The following is an 18,157-nucleotide window of genomic DNA, read 5'->3' as shown; positions in this document are numbered from 1 at the left end:
GTGCACTGGGGCCCTGAAGCTGGCAAGCCCCATTTAGCAGGAAGGAAGCCCCATTTAGCAGGAAGCAACAGAGATGGGGAGCTGTGGGGTGCTCACCTTGGCTGCTCTGTACCCCAGTTGTCATATTTATTCTGAGGTCTGTGGAAGTGCCTGGCCTCCTCCCTCCATGGAAAGGCAGGGGCAGCTGGAGCCAGGTTGCTCAGGGATGGAAAGCCTATGGGATTCCATGTGGCTCCAGTGGGGCCTCAGCACACTCTCTAGGAGCAACCTGTGTGCCCCTGGAGGCCCAGAGGGGCAGGTACTCTCCTGTGAGCAGGATTGTAAGAGTCCACAGCAGAGGGGTGGATGCCAGGGGCTCTCATTCACCTCTTCCCCATGTTAGGGGGCCTCTCACCCCTTCTCCTTTTCAGGGAGCCCCTTACTCACCCCTTCCTTGTGTTAGGAGCCTCTCCTGGCTCTCAGCTCATCTCTTCTCTGCTTTCTGTGTCCCTCTGCTTTCTGGGGTTCTCTGGTGCACCCCAGCATCCTCTCTTAGAACATCCGCTTAATGTGTTGGTATTTCCTCACCATTTTGGTTCCTCTCTATGAGAACGGCACACACCACCTGCTTCCATTCAGCCAACATGAGCCTGAACCCACAGGCATTTTTTCAGCACTTCATACTCTTTGGAAATCCAGTCCTCATGAGATTGGCATTATTTGAGAATAAATTTCGTTTTTTCATTGGTTTTTAAATTACTGTTGTTTATTCTAGATGCCCTTCACTCTACATAGTTAAGACGTTCATTTCATTGATGAATTTGTGCACATTGAGTTCATGTTCTTTCTTCATTTCTGTACAAATGTCAACTATTTTCTCTGCAAGTGTTTACTAACATACTCCTTTCCTTCGCTCTGAAATTGTGACAGAGCGATGTCTGTTTACTCTTCTCATTCTATTTCTGCGCACATTAATTTTCTTTTCTTTTTTTTTCATTTCTAGGGTTTCTGTGATGGCTTCTGAAAAAGAGAATAAATACTCAGCACCAATATGATATTTATCATTTTAGCTGTGTCTTGTTCTGGATGAAATTATTTCTAAATTTGTTGATGTCATTCACTATTTTCACGTCACTATGGTTTCCTAATTCATTTCTGTAATCGCCTGTATTTTCTCTAATGAACTCTTTGATTGTTACTCCTCTGGGGTGGTTTTCTCTCACACACCTGATCTTCCTTAGGGCTTCTCAGGGCTGTCTCAGGAATGAGAACTGATGAGGGCATTGCTGTAGCTGCTCCTGCCCGGCAGTGTCCACTCTCCCAAGCTTAGAATCGGCTCCGTGTTGTGCGCGGCACAGCGGGGCCCTTGTGAGCCTCACACTCAGGAGTGGGAGATGCCCGGTCCAACAGCGATAAAGTGTGTCTGTGTTATGTGCACCCGGGAAAGGTGGCTCAGAGCTGAGTGTGGCCTGGCTCACTGAGCTGAGCTATTTCAGGGCCTGTCCACAAACATGGAAGAGAGGGAGCCACAGTCTCTCCATGGTGGAACAGTTTCCTAAACTTCTTTCTTTGTTCTGAGAGAGAGAAAGACAAAGCGCCACGGCCACTCTGTGGGCTGGACAGATGTATGTTTTCACTGCAGGCTTGAATCCAAGCTGAGGTCTTGAGCATTCCCAGCTACTGATAAAGCACCTTACGTTATTTCTAGAAAACACTGAAAATTTAACCCTTTTGCTGATGATGTAGAAACAAGCCCTGCCCTGAACAAAATTCCTGAAACTCTCAGGTTAAACTTCATGACCCCAAGCCCCTCACTGCAGACACCCAATAGGCAAGCCACAGTTACAAGGATGAGATGACTCATTTTTAAAAAGGGGAAGTTGAGATGGGAACTATTTGGTTGAAAGGAAACCCAAAATCCGGTTCCAAGAAAGAAGCCAACTTTCCTTCCCCTGTTTCCCTGCATTTCTGTTCTGTGCCCACAGCCACACACAGCTCTGCCTGGACTACACAGACAGATGTGAGATGCGTCTCTGCTGATCTGAGCCTGCCTGGAGCATGGACCTGCATCTTCCCTGAAGCATGTCCAGGGCTGAAGAGACAACTGCCTAAGTAAGAACCCCACACTGCTGTGCTGATGGACAGGCTGAAGGAGGGAGGGAGACCTCATGGGAGGCTGTGAGAAGGAACGGGAATCCTTAGCTTACCCTCATCTGGAAGGGCAGATACAGGAAGGCACCAGTTCTATTTGCTGCTATATCCCGGCTCTCAGTGAGATAAGGACAAAGCAGACAGACAGTGGCTGGGGGTCAGGAAAGACCCCATTACAGTCTGAAATGTCTGCAGAGGGGTTGGACCCACCCCCACCCCTACCTCAAACCTAAAGGAATGAGAGCCAGGCTCCTGTGGAGGGCAGTTCTGCTTCCTGTGTGGCTGCAGATGACACAACCCCATGACAAGAACAACCAAGGCACCAAGTGTCCACACCCTGTGTCTCTCTGTCCTGCCAGCACCGAGGGCTCATCCATCCGCAGAGCAGGGCAGTGGGAGGAGACGCCATGACCCCCATCCTCATGGTCCTGATCTGTCTCGGTGAGATTTGAAGAGGGAGGGGAGATTCTAACCTAGGAGGGACCTCACCCCACAGCCAAACTGGTCCATAAGGAGACCCCAGGGGCTCACAAAGACCCCAGGGAGGGAAGGAGCTGCTCAGGCTTCAGGGGCAAATCTCTCACAGGGAACTCTCTTCCAGGGCTAAGTCTGGGCCCCAGGACCCACATGCAGGCAGGTGAGTCCGTCCCCAGCTGGCCCAGGTCTTCCTCCTCACTGGGGACAAGGCCCACCCCGTGCAGCTGGGGAGGGGAACAGCAGTTCTGGGCTGACTGATGGGGGTCTGGAGGGTCCTTGACTGAGAGCTGGAATCTGTTGGGTTGGGTGTAAATGACTTAGAATCTGACCTCTGATTTCCTGCCAGGGACCCTCCCCACACCCACCCTCTGGGCTGAGCCAAGCTCTGTGGTCACCCAGGGGAGTCCTGTGACCCTCAGGTGTCAGGGGGACCAGGAAGCCCAGGAGTATCATCTATATAAAGAAAAAGCATCAGCATCCTGGATTACATGGATCCCACGGGAGCTTGTGAAGAAGGGCCAGTTCCCCATCCAGTCCATCGCCTGGCAACACGCAGGGCAGTATCGCTGTCAGTATTACAGCCACTCTGGCTGGTCCAAGCCCAGTGATCCCCTGGAGCTGGTGGTGACAGGTGAGAGTCACTCAGGGGTCCCAGCCCCAGGATCTGCCCTCAGGAAGGGGCTCTGCACTCAGGGGCATCTCCCTCTCACAGCCCAGCCCTGGGATGATGTGGGAGGTGTGAGCCCCACTTAACACGGGGCCTCCTTTTCTCCTAGGAGTCTACAGGAAACCCACCCTCTCAGCCCTGCCCAGCCCTGTGGTGACCCCAGGAAGAAGCGTGACCCTCCAGTGTGGCTCAGAGTTGCCATTTCATGGCTTCATTCTGTGTAAGGAAGAAGATGAACACCCACCATGCAGCTCCCAGCCCCGTACCCCTGGGTCATCCCGGGCCATCTTCTCCGTGGGCCCCGTGAGCCCGAGTCGCAGGTGGACGTACAGGTGCTATGGTTATGACTCAAGCTTTCCCTATGTGTGGTCTTCACCCAGTGATCTCCTGGAGCTCCTGGTCCCAGGTGAGAAATTCATAGTATTGTCTGGAGATCCCTGAGTCTCCGGGCAGGTGGGGAGGAGCCGAGTCTCAGGATAGCTCCAGGTGGGACGATGTTGGGGTAAGAGGGCTCAGGGCTCCTGGGCCAGAGACACAGGGAGATCAGCAGTGGTGAGGCCCGGGGAAAGGGAGGATTTGTGAGGAGCCTGAGGGTCGGCTCCTGGAGACCATGACCACCTTTCCCAGGTGTTTCTGAGAAGCCATCACTCTCAGTGCAGCCGGGTCCTGTCGTGGCCCCTGGGGAGAGGCTGACCCTCCAGTGTGGCTCTGATGTCGGCTACGACAGGTTCACTCTGTACAAGGACTGGGGACCTGACCTCCTCCAGCGCCCTGGCCGGCAGACCCAGGCTGGGCTCTCCCAGGCCAACTTCACCCTGAGCCCTGTGAGGGTCTCCCACGGGGGCCAGTACAGATGCTCCGGTGCCCACATCCTCTCCTCCAAGTGGTCGGCCCCCAGCGACCCCCTGGATATCCTGATCTCAGGTGAGGAGCCCAGCCAGTTCAGTCAGGGACCCAGGCTCTGCAGAGGCCCTGCCAGGGAGCCCAAGTGGTGAGGGGTGGATGAGGGGTGGGTGTCCCAAGGGAGAGAGAGACAGGCAATCGGTGGGAAGGGGGAGACTCAGAAAACAGAGACAGAGACTGAGGGTCCCAGAGAGAAGCCTGGGGAGTTCTCAGCTCAGAACAAGGCAGGGCAGCCCCTCACCCATCCTTGTTCTCTCCAGGACAGATCCCTGACAGACCCTCCCTCTCAGTGCAGCCAGGCCCCAGGGTGGCTTCAGGAGAGGACGTGACCCTGCTGTGTCAGTCACAGAGTCCGATGGACACTTTCCTTCTGACCAAGGAGGGAGCAGCCCATCACCCCCAGTATCTGAAATCAAAGCACCAAGCTCATAAGGACCAGGCTGAATTCCCCATGAGTCCTGTGACCTCAGCCCACGCAGGAACCTACAGGTGCTATGGCTCACGCAGCTCCAACCCCTACCTGCTGTCTCACCCCAGTGACCCCCTGGAGCTCGTGGTCTCAGGTGAGGGCCCTGACCATGTCCTCTCTGAGCTCAAAGGCTCAGCTCAGGCCCTGCCCCCAGGAGAGCTCTGGGCTGGGATGGAGGGAGCGGGGTCTGAAGGAGGCTCAGCCAGAGCGGCCTCAGGCCTCAGAGGGAAGGAGGACAATGGGGCCCTCCCAGGCACACCCACCCTCAGCAGCATCGCCAGCATCATGAAGAGGAGAGGCGGGTAGGGGAGGGGACAGGAGGGCCACAGGGCTGATGTGGAGAAATTTGGTTTGAGGTGGAGGCTTCAGGCAAGGCCCAGCTCCTCTGCCTCCTCCCATTCCTTACCCAGGACCCTCCAGTGGACCCAGCCCTCCACCCACCGGTCCCACCCCCACACCTGGTGAGTAACTAAGGCCTCTCAGCTGGGCAGTCCCGGGTCTCCCAGAGGATCCTGTTCCACTCAAGGACTCAGCACAGACTTCCCTCCAGAGGGCTGGGCAGAGACAGACAGGGGCACAGGCTCCCAGGGCTCTGAGGCTGGTGAGGGGCAGGAGGTCGAGGCAGTGGGAGATGATGGGGCCCAGCCTGAGGGAGGAGCAGCCGGACTGACATGGGGAGCAGGTCAGCCCCAATCCTCATGTCCCCATCCTGACCCAGCAGTCCCTGAGGACCAGCTTTTCACTCCCATGGAGCCAGATCCCCACAGTGGTTAGTCGGGGTCTCTGAGCGGGAGGTGGGTGGGGTCCAGGGGAGGCAGGGCTCAGTTCAGGCCCCTCCCCTGCCTAGGCCTCAGTTTCTCCAAGTGTAAAGGAGAGAGGCCTGCAGGGTGGGAAAGTTCCTTTTAGCTCTGACTCCCAGCTGTGACCTCCTGAGAGAGGAGGCCACCTAGGGAAGCCTCCCAGGCCTGATTCCTCAGGAGCCTGTCCTGTCCCAACTGCAGCAGTGACAGTGACGGTGACCTGGGGCAGAGGAGGGGAGCAGGGCTTTGGTTCAGTAGGTCACGCTCTTTCCCTGCAGCTCCAGGGCTCAGCTCAGGTGCAGGGAACAAGGGCTGTCCTCCTTCCCTGGCTCTCAGCAGATCAAACTCCCAGGTTCCCTTCCCAGCTCTGCTGCTGCCTAGCTGGGGGGCCTGGGGCAGGCGACTCCCCTCTCTGAGCCTCAGTTTTTTGTCTGTAAAGTGGGTGGGGTGGATGTGTCAATTCCGCGCTGCTCGACTGTAGTGGGGGTTGAAGGTGGTGAATAAGAGGCCGAGCAGTCACCTGCACACAGTAGGCGCTCAATCAGTAACACCACCCCATTCCTGACGTCCTCATGCTCAAGGTCTGGGAAGGAACCTGGGGGTTGTGACCGGGGTCTCAGTGACCTTCATCCTGCTGCTCTTCCTCCTCCTCCTCCTCTTCCTCGTCCTCCGACATCAGCGTCAGGGCAAACACTGGACATCAGGTGAGTATAGAAGGGGGGACCCCGTGGGCCAACCAAGGGTGGGCTCAGGGCACCAGCCAGAGGGAATCCAAACTGCTGGGAAAACGCAGCTTTGAGAAACTGTTCTAGCACTTCTCACCAGGCAAATGGAGAAAGCACTTAGTGTCAGTCCCCACATACAAATGTAAAGCGTCCTTTGGGCTCTCTCCATCTTTTGAGACGTTTGGAGCATGGAAGCAAGAGTGTGTCCAGGTTTCCTTCCTTACCTTCGAGCTGCATTTGCAGGGCAGATGGTTCCAATGTTCCCAAGGCTGAGACTCTGTCCTTCTTCACACAGCCCAGAGAGAGGCTGATTTCCAACATCCTGCAGGGGCTGTGAAGCCAGAACCCACAGGCGGAGGCCTGCAGAGGAGGTAATTCTGCCTGAAGACCCCAGACTCCCACTCACCCCAGCCCACACACTGCTCCTACAGCTCCTGTGTCCTCCCCCAGATCCAGCCCAGCTGCCGACACCCAAGAAGAAACTCTCTGTGAGTGACAGGAAGAGGTGACCCCAGCCAGGAGGGAGATGGGGACCCACAGTTTCCATCGCAATGAGGAAAGGGCAGAGGCTGGAAGGGGTCTGGGGCTCAGGGTGTGGGACCTTGGGACATCACAACCCCTCCCTGGATCTCAGCTGCCCCATCTGGGAGCTGGGCAGGGGCTGGCGGGGCTGAGACATCCCAGGGAAACTTCCCAGGAGACAATCCCCTTGCTCTGCCCAGCAGATGCTGCCGTGAAGGACACACAGCCTGAGGACGAGGTGGAGCTGGACACTCAGGTGAGACCCCGCCCCTGTCCTGGGCACCAAAGGCCTCCTGGTGCCGGATCTAATCCAGCAGGACTTCTCTGTCCTCCTTCCCTGGCTCTCAGCACCATCCAGGGTGGACCCTCCATGTCCAGCACGCTGCCTCCCGCCTGCTGTGACCTCACTCTCTCCTGGTGTCCTGGGACATCGTGGGCCTACTCCTGGGTCCCCTTCCTGCTCCTCGTCCTCTGTTTGGCCGTCTGGTTGTTAGAGGGATCCCCAGGCCTCAGGAGGATGAGGAATGAACCACACTGGTGCCCTGGGCTTCCCTTCATTCATTCACCCAGCGAGTGTTCCCAGGAGCTCCCTGTGGATGGGGCTCCCCGTGGGAGCTGCAGACACAGCAGGGAGCAAAGCCGCCCCTGCCCTCCTGAGCTCACCTCGTGGTGGGAGACAAAATGCAAATAAACACAGTGTCCAGGAGTGCGACGTGCTGTAAGGAAAATGAACCAGGGAAAGGGCAGAGAGTGCAGGGCAGTGGGGCCAGTCTGAATGGTAAGGCGAGGGCTGTCTGGTCAGCTGTCATCTGAGAAGCCTGGACGGAGAGGGCCACACCATCCTCTAATGGACGAGCCCCTGCAGGTAGAGGAAACAGCAGTGCAAGGCCCCGAGGCCGCAGTGAGCTCTTGTGGGAAGGTGGGCGTGAGGCTGCAGCCAAATGGGCAAGGTCAGAGTGAGGAGGAGAGGCCAGAACCGCAGGAAGGGAGTAGCCAGACCCTCCACAGCCTTAGGGCGCCCTGAGATTCCATCAGGAAAGGGATGTAATGGGATCACTCAGGGAACAGTGGGAAAACTGACTCGAGGAGGTCAGGGGGACTCAAGGACACCTCCCACCACTGTCTGTCTCGAGCAGAGCCCATATGATGAAGACCCCCAGGCGAAGACCTATGCTGAGGTGAAACATTCCAGACCTAAGAGAGAAATGGACTCCCCTGCTTCCCCCCTGTCCAGGAAATTCCTGGACACATAGCACAAACAGGCAGAAGAGGACAGGCAGATGGACAGTCAGGTAGATACTTTCCTCTCCAGGCCCCCAGGCCTCACCCACCTTCCAGCATGTTCCTTCCCTCTCACTCTCCGCCCCCACTGCAGGCTGCTGCATCTGAAACCCCCCAGGAAGTGACCTACGCCCAGCTGGACACCTTGACCCTCAGTCGGAAGGCAACTGAGCCCCCTTCATTCCAGGAAGGGGCCCCTCCAGCTGAGCCCAGTGTCTACTCCACTCTGGCCATCCACTAGCCTACGAAGGACCCAGACCCCACACAACGAAAGGAGACTCAGGGACTCCAGAAGGCACGTAAGCTGCCCCCAGTGGACACCAATGAACCCCAGCCAGCCTGGACCCCTAACACAGACCACCAGGACATTCTGGAGATGTTGGGACTCACTTGATTTCTGCAGTCTAAATAACTAATATCTCTACATTTTTTAGTTAAAGCAACAGACTTCTCAATAATTAATGAGTTAATTGAGAAAACTAAAACAGAAGTCAGAATGTGCTTTAAACTTGTCACAATATAAATATTACACACGAAATGAAATTGGAAGACTAAAAACCACAACCGAATAAAGTAGAAGAGAAAAAAACCTAGGAAATGAATGATCTTGGCTTTCAAATCAGGAATTTAGAAGAAGAATAAATTATTCCAAATGAAGGTGTAAGGAAGGGAATAATAACAACAGGAGTTTCGGGCCGGGCGCGGTGGCTCAAGCCTGTAATCCCAGCACTTTGGGAGGCCGAGGCTGGTGGATCACGAGGTCAAGAGATCGAGACCATCCTGGTCAACGTGGTGAAACCCCGTCTCTACTAAAAATACAAAAAATTAGCTGGACATGGTGGCGCGTGCCTGTAATCCCAGCTACTCAGGAGGCTGAGGCAGGAGAATTGCCTGAACCCAGGAGACGGAGGTTGCAGTGAGCCGAGATCATGCCATTGCACTCCAGCCTGGGTAACAAGAGCGAAACTCCGTCTCAAAAAAAATAAATAAACAAAATAAGAGGAGTTTCTCATTAGGAAAAAACAAAACTTGAAAATTCAACAAAGGCAGTGAAGCTCATTGTTGAAAACATTAATTACACTCATGAATCCTAGCTACAATGAGCAAGCAAAAGGAAGAGCAGACAGCCCTACAGATCCTACACACATTTTCAAAAACTAACAACAGAACGGGCTGCAGGTCGGGCACGGTTGTTCACGCCTATAATGCCAGCACTTTGGGAGGCCAAGGTGGGTAGATCATGAGGTCAGGAGTTCAAGACCACTCTGGCCAAGATGGTGAGACCCTGTCTCTACCAAAAATACAGAAATTAACCGGACGCAGTTGCAGGCACTTGTAATCCCAGCTACTCAGGAGGCCGAGGCAGGAGAATCGCTTGAACCTGGGAGGCAAAAGTTGCAGGGAGCCAAGAGCCAAGATTGCGCCATTGCACTGTAGCCTGGGTGACAGAGTGAGACTCCGTCTCAAAACAAAACCACACAGGCTGCAGGCCTATGCCAATATGCCAATCTACTAGAAAATGCAGATTACACAGACAAAATATTCAAAACTGTAGATTACTTACTGAATGTAAGAGTAAACAGAGAATCTGAATCATTTTAGTTGTGTGTTTTTCACATATATACACACACACACACACACACGTTAATAAAATGTTCTCATGGTATAAGCTCCAGTTCTCAGGGACTCTGGAAGGCACAGGAGCTCTCTCCAGCAGAGTCCACACGATTCAGACCCTAGGCAGTGACCTATGCTGAGGTGAAACACTCCAGACCTAGGAGAGAAATGGTGGAAGCTCACTGGTGTTTTTGTTTTGTTTTGGTGATTTCTTATAAATATTATTTAGGGAAGCTTCATCAGTGATTTCTTATAAATATTGACACACGAATGAAACACACAGACATACTCAGAGCATCACAAATGTTTCTTGAGAATAGAAAAGGAGGCAATGTGCAGTTGCTCACGTCTGTAATCCCCACATTTTGGGAGGCAGAGGCGGCAGATTACTGGAGGCCAGGAGTTCAAGACCAGCCTGGCCAAGATGGCAACCCGTCTCTACTAAAAATACAAAAATTAGGCAGATGTGGTGGTGCACGCTGCAATCCCAGCTACTTGGGAGGCAGAGGCAGGAGAATCACTTGCACCCAGGAGATGGAGGTTGCAGTGAGCTGAGATTGTGCTCTGCACTGCAGCCTGGGTGACACAGACAAACTCTGTCTCAAAAAATTTTCAAAAAAAGAAGTCATCACATATAAAATTGAATTTTCCATCATATAAAAGGTATGTTTTAAAATATACAGTTTGTTTCAAAATAATATTTTTATTTTAATGTTTTACTTTATTTGGCAATAAAAAATTCTACATGTTCAGGGTGTACAACATGATATTTTAATACCTGAGTACCCTGTGCAGTCCCTAGGTCAAGCTAATTAACTTATCTGTAACGTCACATAGTTATCTTTTTGTTAAGAGAACATTTAAAATCTACTTTCCCACCAGTTTTCACATACACAATCCATTGTTAGTAACTGTAATCACCGCATTGCAACAAAGATTGCTGAACTCGCTCCTATGTAACTGAAATGTGGTCTCCTCCAATACAGCTCTCTGATTCCACCCAGCCCAGCTCCCGGGAACCGCCTTCCACACCACTTCCATGAGTTGTCCTGGTGCATTCCACACATAAGTGACATCATGCAGTAGGTGACTTCCTATGCCTTCTTTATTCCACCTAGCGTGATGTCCCCTAGGCTCAACCACGTTGTCACAAATGAAACAATTTCCTTCTTCTAGAAGGCTGAATTGTTTTTTGCTGTGTATATACTGGGCACTTCATTTTCTGTATCCATTCACCTGCTGAGGGACACTTGGGTGGGTTCCATGTCTTGGTTATTGTGGCTGATGCTATAGTGAGCATGGGAGTGTGGGCATCTCTTTGACGTTCTGATTTCAATTCCTTAAGGTACACATCCAGCAGTGACGTTGTTGAAACATACAGCAGTTCTAATCATTAACTTCTGAAAAACATCTAGCATTTTTGTGATCATTGTACTCACTTACATTACCACTAGCAGAGTGCAATGGTTCTATTTTTTCCACATTCTCATCAACACTTCTTATTCTACTCTTTTTTTCTTCTTCTTTTTTTGAGATGGTGTCTCGCTCCACCACCCAGGCTGGAGTGCAGTGGTATGATCTCATCTCACTGCAACCTCTGCCTCCTGGGTTCAAGCAATTCTCCTGTCTCAGCCTCCTGAGTAGCTGGGACTACAGGTGCCTGCCACCACATCCAGCTAATTTTTTGGTATTTTTAGTAGAGACAGGGTTTCACCTTGTTGGTCAGGCTAGTCTCAAACTCCTGACCTCAGGAGATCCACCCGCTTCAGCCTCCCAAAGTGCTGGGATTACAGGCATGAACCACGTGCCCAGACTACTCTTTTTCATAGTAACCATCCTAACAGATGTCAGGTTATAGCTTATCGAAGTTTATATGTATGTATGTATGTATGTATACACGTATATGTGTACATCCAAATGTATGCATACATACATATGCATCCAACTGTATATATACATACATATACATACATATGTATATATGTACATGTATGCATGTGTGTATATGTACACATATGTATACACATATATGTGTAAAAGTAAAATTTTGCAGTGAAATATCACCTCACAGCTGTTAGACTGGCTAGTTTCAAAATGATGAAAGGTAAGTGTTGGTGAGGATGGGGAGAAAAGAAAATCCTTGCACACCATTGGTGGACATGTAAGTTAATACAGCCATTTTGGAAAACAGTATGGAAGCTCCTCGAAAAACTAAAAGTGCGACCACCATATAATCCAGAAGTCTCACTTTGTATATACCCAGAAGAAATAAAATCGGCACACAGAAGAGATGTCCACACTCCTAAGTTCATGCAGCACTATTCACGATGACTAAGTTATAAAAATGATTCTATATTTTTGAAAAAGGATTCATTTCTCCTCTCCCTGTAGAGAAAACAGTACACATTAGCTGAACTCTGAGTACTCACCCATGTGTGCGTGTGTGTGTGTGTTTCAGTAAGTGGTTTTCCCATTCTGAGTACTCACCCATGTATGTATCTAGAAGGGTGCATGTGCACGTGTGTGTGTGTTTCAGTAAGTGGTTTTCCCAATCTGAGTACTCATCCATGTATGTAACTCTGAGGATGCATGTGCACATGTGTGTGTTTCAGTATGTGGTTTTCCCATTTTTCCTCCCTCAAGGATGCCACATTATACATTTTGGATTCTTTGCTCTTCCAACTAAATTACATCATTTAGAATTGCTTTCACTGAGTGTGACAACAGTAAAATATTTTTTTAATTGTGACTTTGGAAATACCTTCCTTTCCCTTTCACTCTCTATCAAGTTTGTGAAAAAAATTAATTTTAATTTGTATTTTAAGTTCTGGGGTACATGTGCAGGATCTGCAGGTTTGTTACACAAGTAAACATGTGCCATGGTGGTTTGCTACATGTATCAGTCCATCACCTACGTATTAAGCCCAGCACGCATTAGCTGTTTATCCTAATGCTTTCCCTTTCCGGCCCTGCCCTCCTCCAATGGGCCTCAGTGTGTGTAGTTCCCCTCCCTGTGTCCATAGGATCTCATTGTTCAGCTCCCACCTATAAGTAAGAACATGGAGTGTCTGGTTTTCTGTTCCTATGTTGGTTTGCTGAGGATAATGGCTCCCAGCTCCATCCATGGCCTGGCCAAAGGCGTGATCTTGTTTCTTTTTATGGCTGCATAGTATTCCATGGTGTATATGTACATTTTCTTTAACCAGTCTGTCATTGATGAGCATTTGCACTGATTCCATGTCTGCTATTATGAATAGTGCTGCAATAAACATGTCATGTATCTGTAATAAAATTTTTATTCCTTTGAGTATATACCCAGGTTATTGCTCTGTCAAATGGTATTTCTGCTTTAGATCTTTGAGGCATCACCACAGAATCTTTCACAATGGTTGAACTAATTTACATGCCCACCAACAGTGTAAACGCATTGCTATTTCTCTGCAACCTCACCAGCCTGTTTTTTCCTGGCTTTTTAATAATCGCCATTCTGACTGGTATGACTTGGTATCCCATTGTGGTTTTGACTTGCATTTCTCTAATGACCGGTGATGTTGAGCTTTTTTTCATGTTTCTGGGCTGCATGAATGTCTTCTTTTGAGATGTATGTTTATGTCCCTTGCCCACTTATTAATGAGGTTGTTTTATTCTTGTAACTTTGTTAAGTTCCTTGTAGATTCTGGATGTCAGACCTTTGTCAGATGGACACATTGCAAAAATGTTCTCCCATACTGTAGGTTGTGTTTGCTCTGACGATGGCTTCTTTTGCTCTTCAGTTTAATTTGATCCCATTCGTCAATTTTAGTTTTTGTTGCAATTGCTTTTGGTGATGTGGTCATGAAATCTCTGCCTGTGTCTACGTCCTGAATTACATTAAATAAAGCATAATGAAACATACGTAGAAGGGAAAGTACATGTAACGGTGAAAGCATCTACTGAAACCTGACACAGTGGATTTAATGTGAGACAAAATAATTTGCACTTTCGTGAAGAAATAATTTGAGGATTTGTTTACAGGCCACATCTCTTTGTATGTTTTAACGACTTGAAAATTACATAATACAAAAATAACATTTTAAAACCCACAATTCAGGCCAGACACAGTGGCTCATGCCTGTAATCTCAGCACTTTGGGAAGCCGAGGCAGGCAGATCACTTGAGGTCAGGAGTTTGAGACCAGCCTGATCAACATGGCGAAAACGTCTCTACTAAAAATACAAAAATTAGCTGGGCGTGGTGTCACACACCTATAATCCCAGATGCTTGGGAGGCTGAGACGGGAGAATTGCTTGAACCCAGGAGGCAGGGGTTGCAGTGAGTGAAGATCAGGCCATTGCACTCTAGCCTGGGTGACACAGTGAGAGTCTGTCAAAAATAAAAAATACAAAACCCACAATTCAGCCTAGAATTAGTTTATTAAATTTACATTTGATATTTTTGCTTAGGATTGGTTTGGCATTCATGCTGTTTTGGTTCCGTATGAATTTTAGGATTTTTTTTTAATTCTATGAAAAATGATGTTGCCATTTTGATGGGGATTGCATTGAATCTGAAGATTACTTTGCGCAGTATGATCATTTTCATAATATTGATTCTTGAAATGCATGAGCACTGGATATGTTTCTATTTGTTTGTGTCATCTACAGTTTCTTTCAGCAGTGTTTTCTTTTTCTTCTTGTAAAGATCTTTCACCTCCTTGCTGAGGTATATTCTCAGGTATTTTTAATTTTTTGCAACTGTTGTACACGGGATTGAGTTTTCCAGCAACTTAAATGGAACTGCAGGTCACTATTCATGACACCACACCCAGCTAATTTTTTTACAGATGACGTTTTGTCATGTTGCCCAGGCTGGCCTTGAACCCCTGGCCTCAAGTGACCCGCCTGCCTTGACGCCTCGAAGTGCTGGAAAGTGCAGGTGTGAGCCACAGCACCTGGCCAATCATAGCACTTTTGATCATTAGGATGATTCCTCCTTCTTGTCATTCTTAGACACTCGCCCCCAACAGGCCTTATTTGTCAGGCAGGATTTCTACCAGGGTTGTGCTGGGAGTTACAGCTTGAAAAGGGGAGATGGTTCCACCTGCCAGTGTCACATGAGTCCGCTCAGGGCTTTGCTTAGCAAGGGAGGGTCCAATGTGAGCCTCAGACTCACATGTGGGACAGACACTGATGTCTGATAATGCTGCAGTGAATCTGTTTCACACACACATGGAGAAGGCAGCTCAGGTCTGACCATAGACCTGAGTCAAAAGTAGAGGTATTCCAGTGCCATCCACAAACACAGAGGAGGAGAAGCCACCGCTTCTGTCCTTCATTTGAAATCCTGACACTTTCCTGTCTGTGGGGTCCCTGGGCCTGGGGCTCTCTTCTATCTCACACAGAGATCAAAACTTCCCCCTTAGTCACCCCTTGACATTGCAAGTCACCAGCAGCCACTCAGCTCTGGCCTCTGCTGCTTCTTAAGGTTTCCGGCCTGTGTCAGGAAGTTTCATTTCTCATTTCTTCATAGGACCATGGCTACATATTTCAGAAACTTTGTTAAGTAGCTTTTCTCAGTGTTTGGAGCAGATGTGGGCTGTTGCGCACATAAGTTGTTCACCACAACTGTGCAGTCCAACAGCAGGATCAACTCATGTTTCAACCCCTCAGGTCTTAACCTGGTCTGGAAAAGTACCACAACTGAGGTCCTCCCATGACCCAGGCACAACTGGCCCCCAAAACCACTCAGGAGGGGGTTTATGACAACAGGCCGCAAATGAGGAAACTGAAGCTCAGAGTTGGGACTTACTGCCCAAGGTCATGCAGGCAGGGACCAAGGTCAGCAATTCAGAAAATAAAACGGATTCCCTATCCCACCACAAAATCGAAGCTCAAGACTAAGTACCTGTTCCCAAACCCTTTAATCCAGACTGAGATGCAGGAGAATGCCCAAGGAAACAGTGTTAGGGATAGGGCGGACATTGATAAGGCAGGAATGATTCAGAGGTTACTTTTAAGGGAGGTGGAGGTGAACGCTATTAAAAAATGGCGGAGGAGGGAAGTATAAAAAAAAGAAACTGAAAGAAACAAAACCCATGCTCCAAAGATAAAAAGAAGAGTGAGCATTTCTTTATTTCTCCTTTTTTCTCATTGCCACCTGCAGCCCAACTTGAATTTCACAGCCAGATGTGAGATACGTGTCTCTGCTTATCCAACTCTGCCCTGCAGCATGGACCTGCAACTTCCCAGAAGCATCTCCAGGGCTGGAGAGATGACTGCCTTGGTAAGGATCCCGCAATGCTGCTTTGATGGACAGCCTAAAGGAGAGAGGAACCCATGGGGAGGTTCTGAGAAGAACAAGCACCTAGTAACCCTTACTTAGACAGGACAAATTCAGAAAGGTGCTGGGTCTATTGGCTCCTGTGTCTTGACCCTTTATGAGATGAGAACAGATGAAGCAAACAGCAGAAAAAAATCAGGGAGACACCATTTCTGTCTGAATTGTATGAAAAGAGCCTGGTGGCTTCCCCCAGCCTCATCTAAAAGGAAATGAAAGCCAGGCTCCCAGAGACGGCATTTCCCCTCCCTGTGGGGCTGCTGATGGGCCAACCTCAAGATGAAGAATCCAGGCTCCCAGTAGATTTACTCCACCCAGGCACTGTAGCCGCATCCATCTGCACAGCCAGGGGCTGTGGGAGGCGATGCTGATTCCCACACTCAAAACCCTGATTTGTCTTGGTAAAATTCAAAGAGGACGAGGGGAGACTATAGCCTGGGAGGAATCGCACCTCACAACTTGGTCCGGATCTATTAGGAGACCCCAGAGTTTCACAGAGATCCCAAGGTGGGGAGGCTCTGCCCAGGGTTCAGAAGGCAAATCTCTCACAGGAAACTCTATGACTCCCTCCCTAATGCTGCACCTGTGCCTCAGTGGGATTTGGAGAAGATACCTTAGATTAGAGGGTATTGTGTCTTTCACCAACAAAACCATACAAAAAAAACCTGGACATATCACATTAGTGGATAAAGCATATCGTGTGCCAAATCAGGACCTACCTACAGTGAATTTCAGGGCTCACACTATAGTTACTCACCTTTGGGGAAAAGCATTCCAGGTTTGTGTCTATCTGTGATAAACGTCTCCCTTCCTGAGTATGGATAATGGATTACAGTAACACTAGCTGAACAGAACCATATTCACCTGATGATCATACTGAAAAATAGCCATAAAATTGTTCCCTCAGACAGAGCCACCAGGGTTAGGGGGAAGGACCGCAAACTGGAGCCATTAAAGACCCTTAAGAGCCAAAAAAAAAAAAAAATTGTTCCCTCAAACTCCAATTCCCCTTTTGACTTTTGACAGTTCTCAAGTTATACAAATGACCAACACATGAAAAACATGTGTGTGTGAACGTTTGTGTGTGTGTATACACACACACACACACACACACACACACCATGGAATACTTCAGCCATAAAGAACAAAATAATGGCATTCGCAGCAACCCAGAGGCAGTTGGCAACCATTATTCTAAGTTAAATAACTCAGGAATGGACAACAAAACATTGTATGTTCTCCTAAGTGGAAGCTAAGCCAGGAGGATGCAAAGGCATGAGAATCATGGAATGCATACTGGTTGGATCCGGACTCCCAAGTAAAATGATGGGAGGTGCTATCGGGTGTGTCGCAAGCCATAGTTCCAAACACCACAGAGGTGGTGAGGAGGAAGCAGCCCTGGAGGGTCCTGATCAAGTTCCCAAACAAGCAACAGGAGAGGTCTTCAGGTCCCAAGGCTTGGGGTGAGGGTAGGGCACAGATCCTCACTGCTTTTCTGTCCTGGATCTGCACTCCCAAAGCTGCCCCCACTCCCAACCCACCACAGCCTCTGCCTTCACTGGGGTCTGTCTCACCAGTCTCTGCAGGGAGGCCACCTTCCCCTGCCGAGGCCGGTGGATCATGAGGTCAAGAGATCCAGACTATCTTGGTCAACAAGGTGAAACCCCGTCTCTACTAAAAATACAAAAATTAGCTGGGCATGGTGGTGTGCGCCTGGAGTCCCAGCTACTCAGGAGGCTGAGGCAGAACTGCCTGAACCCAGGAGGCGGAGGTTGTGGTGAGCAGAGATCGTGCCATTGCACTCCAGCCTGGGTAAGAACAGCAAAACTGCATCTCAAAAAATAAAAATAAAAATAAATTAACCACATTAACAACAACAACGGCAAAAATCCAATTCCACTTAGCGTAATGTTTTCACGGTCTATGCATGTTATAGCATGTAACTGGTCTTTGTTCCTTTATATGACTGAATGATATTCCATTCTACGGATATATCACATTTTCTTTATACATTCACCAGTTGATGGACATCTGGATTGTTTTCACTCTTTATTATGAATAATGACACAAAAGAACATATGTTTGGGGTTTTTACTTTTAAGAAGTTATAATCTTTTATTTTCTGAGACAGAGTCTCACTCTGTCGCCTAGGCTAGAGTGCAGAGGTGCAATTTCAGCTTACTGCAACCTCTGTTTCCTGGATTCAAGCAATTCTCATGCCTCAGCCTCTCAGGTAGCTGGGATTAGAGGT

The 18,157-nt window shown here is 49.4% G+C and overlaps 1 protein-coding gene across 2 annotated transcripts; it reads left to right on the top strand.

The window, feature by feature from the left end:
- The first annotated feature begins 1,941 nt into the window (after positions 1–1,941).
- LOC100410192 (leukocyte immunoglobulin-like receptor subfamily A member 3) lies at positions 1,942–8,567 on the top strand. Of its 2 annotated transcripts, XM_054250088.2 has the most exons (13): positions 1,942–2,091; positions 2,490–2,571; positions 2,732–2,767; positions 2,954–3,238; positions 3,384–3,680; positions 3,902–4,198; positions 4,438–4,740; positions 5,057–5,107; positions 6,028–6,150; positions 6,467–6,542; positions 6,622–6,659; positions 6,897–6,949; positions 8,069–8,567. In XM_054250088.2, the coding sequence occupies exons 2-13, from the start codon at positions 2,538–2,540 to the stop codon at positions 8,213–8,215; spliced, it is 1,740 nt and encodes a 579-aa protein (XP_054106063.2). In that variant the 5' UTR covers positions 1,942–2,091; positions 2,490–2,537; the 3' UTR covers positions 8,216–8,567. The 2 variants fall into 2 exon arrangements, 1 of the variants encoding a protein (XP_054106063.2); XR_008478639.2 differs by lacking the exon at positions 8,069–8,567 and having other exon boundaries at positions 6,415–6,542.
- Positions 8,568–18,157: the final 9,590 nt, after the last annotated feature.

Source organism: Callithrix jacchus, chromosome 22 (assembly GCF_049354715.1).
Source record: "Callithrix jacchus isolate 240 chromosome 22, calJac240_pri, whole genome shotgun sequence".
Classification (NCBI taxonomy): Eukaryota; Metazoa; Chordata; class Mammalia; order Primates; family Cebidae; genus Callithrix; species Callithrix jacchus.
The sequence above is the reverse complement of the archived record's forward strand: the minus strand, read 5'-3'. Positions and strand labels throughout refer to the sequence as shown.

Excerpts from the sequence above, each read along its gene's own strand:
- LOC100410192 (XM_054250088.2), top strand. The coding sequence starts at position 2,538 with ATGACCCCCATCCTCATGGTCCTGATCTGTCTCG. Across the intron at positions 4,741-5,056 it reads CCTGGAGCTCGTGGTCTCAG|GACCCTCCAGTGGACCCAGC; the intron begins GTGAGGGCCCTG and ends TTCCTTACCCAG. Across the intron at positions 6,543-6,621 it reads GGCGGAGGCCTGCAGAGGAG|ATCCAGCCCAGCTGCCGACA; the intron begins GTAATTCTGCCT and ends GTCCTCCCCCAG.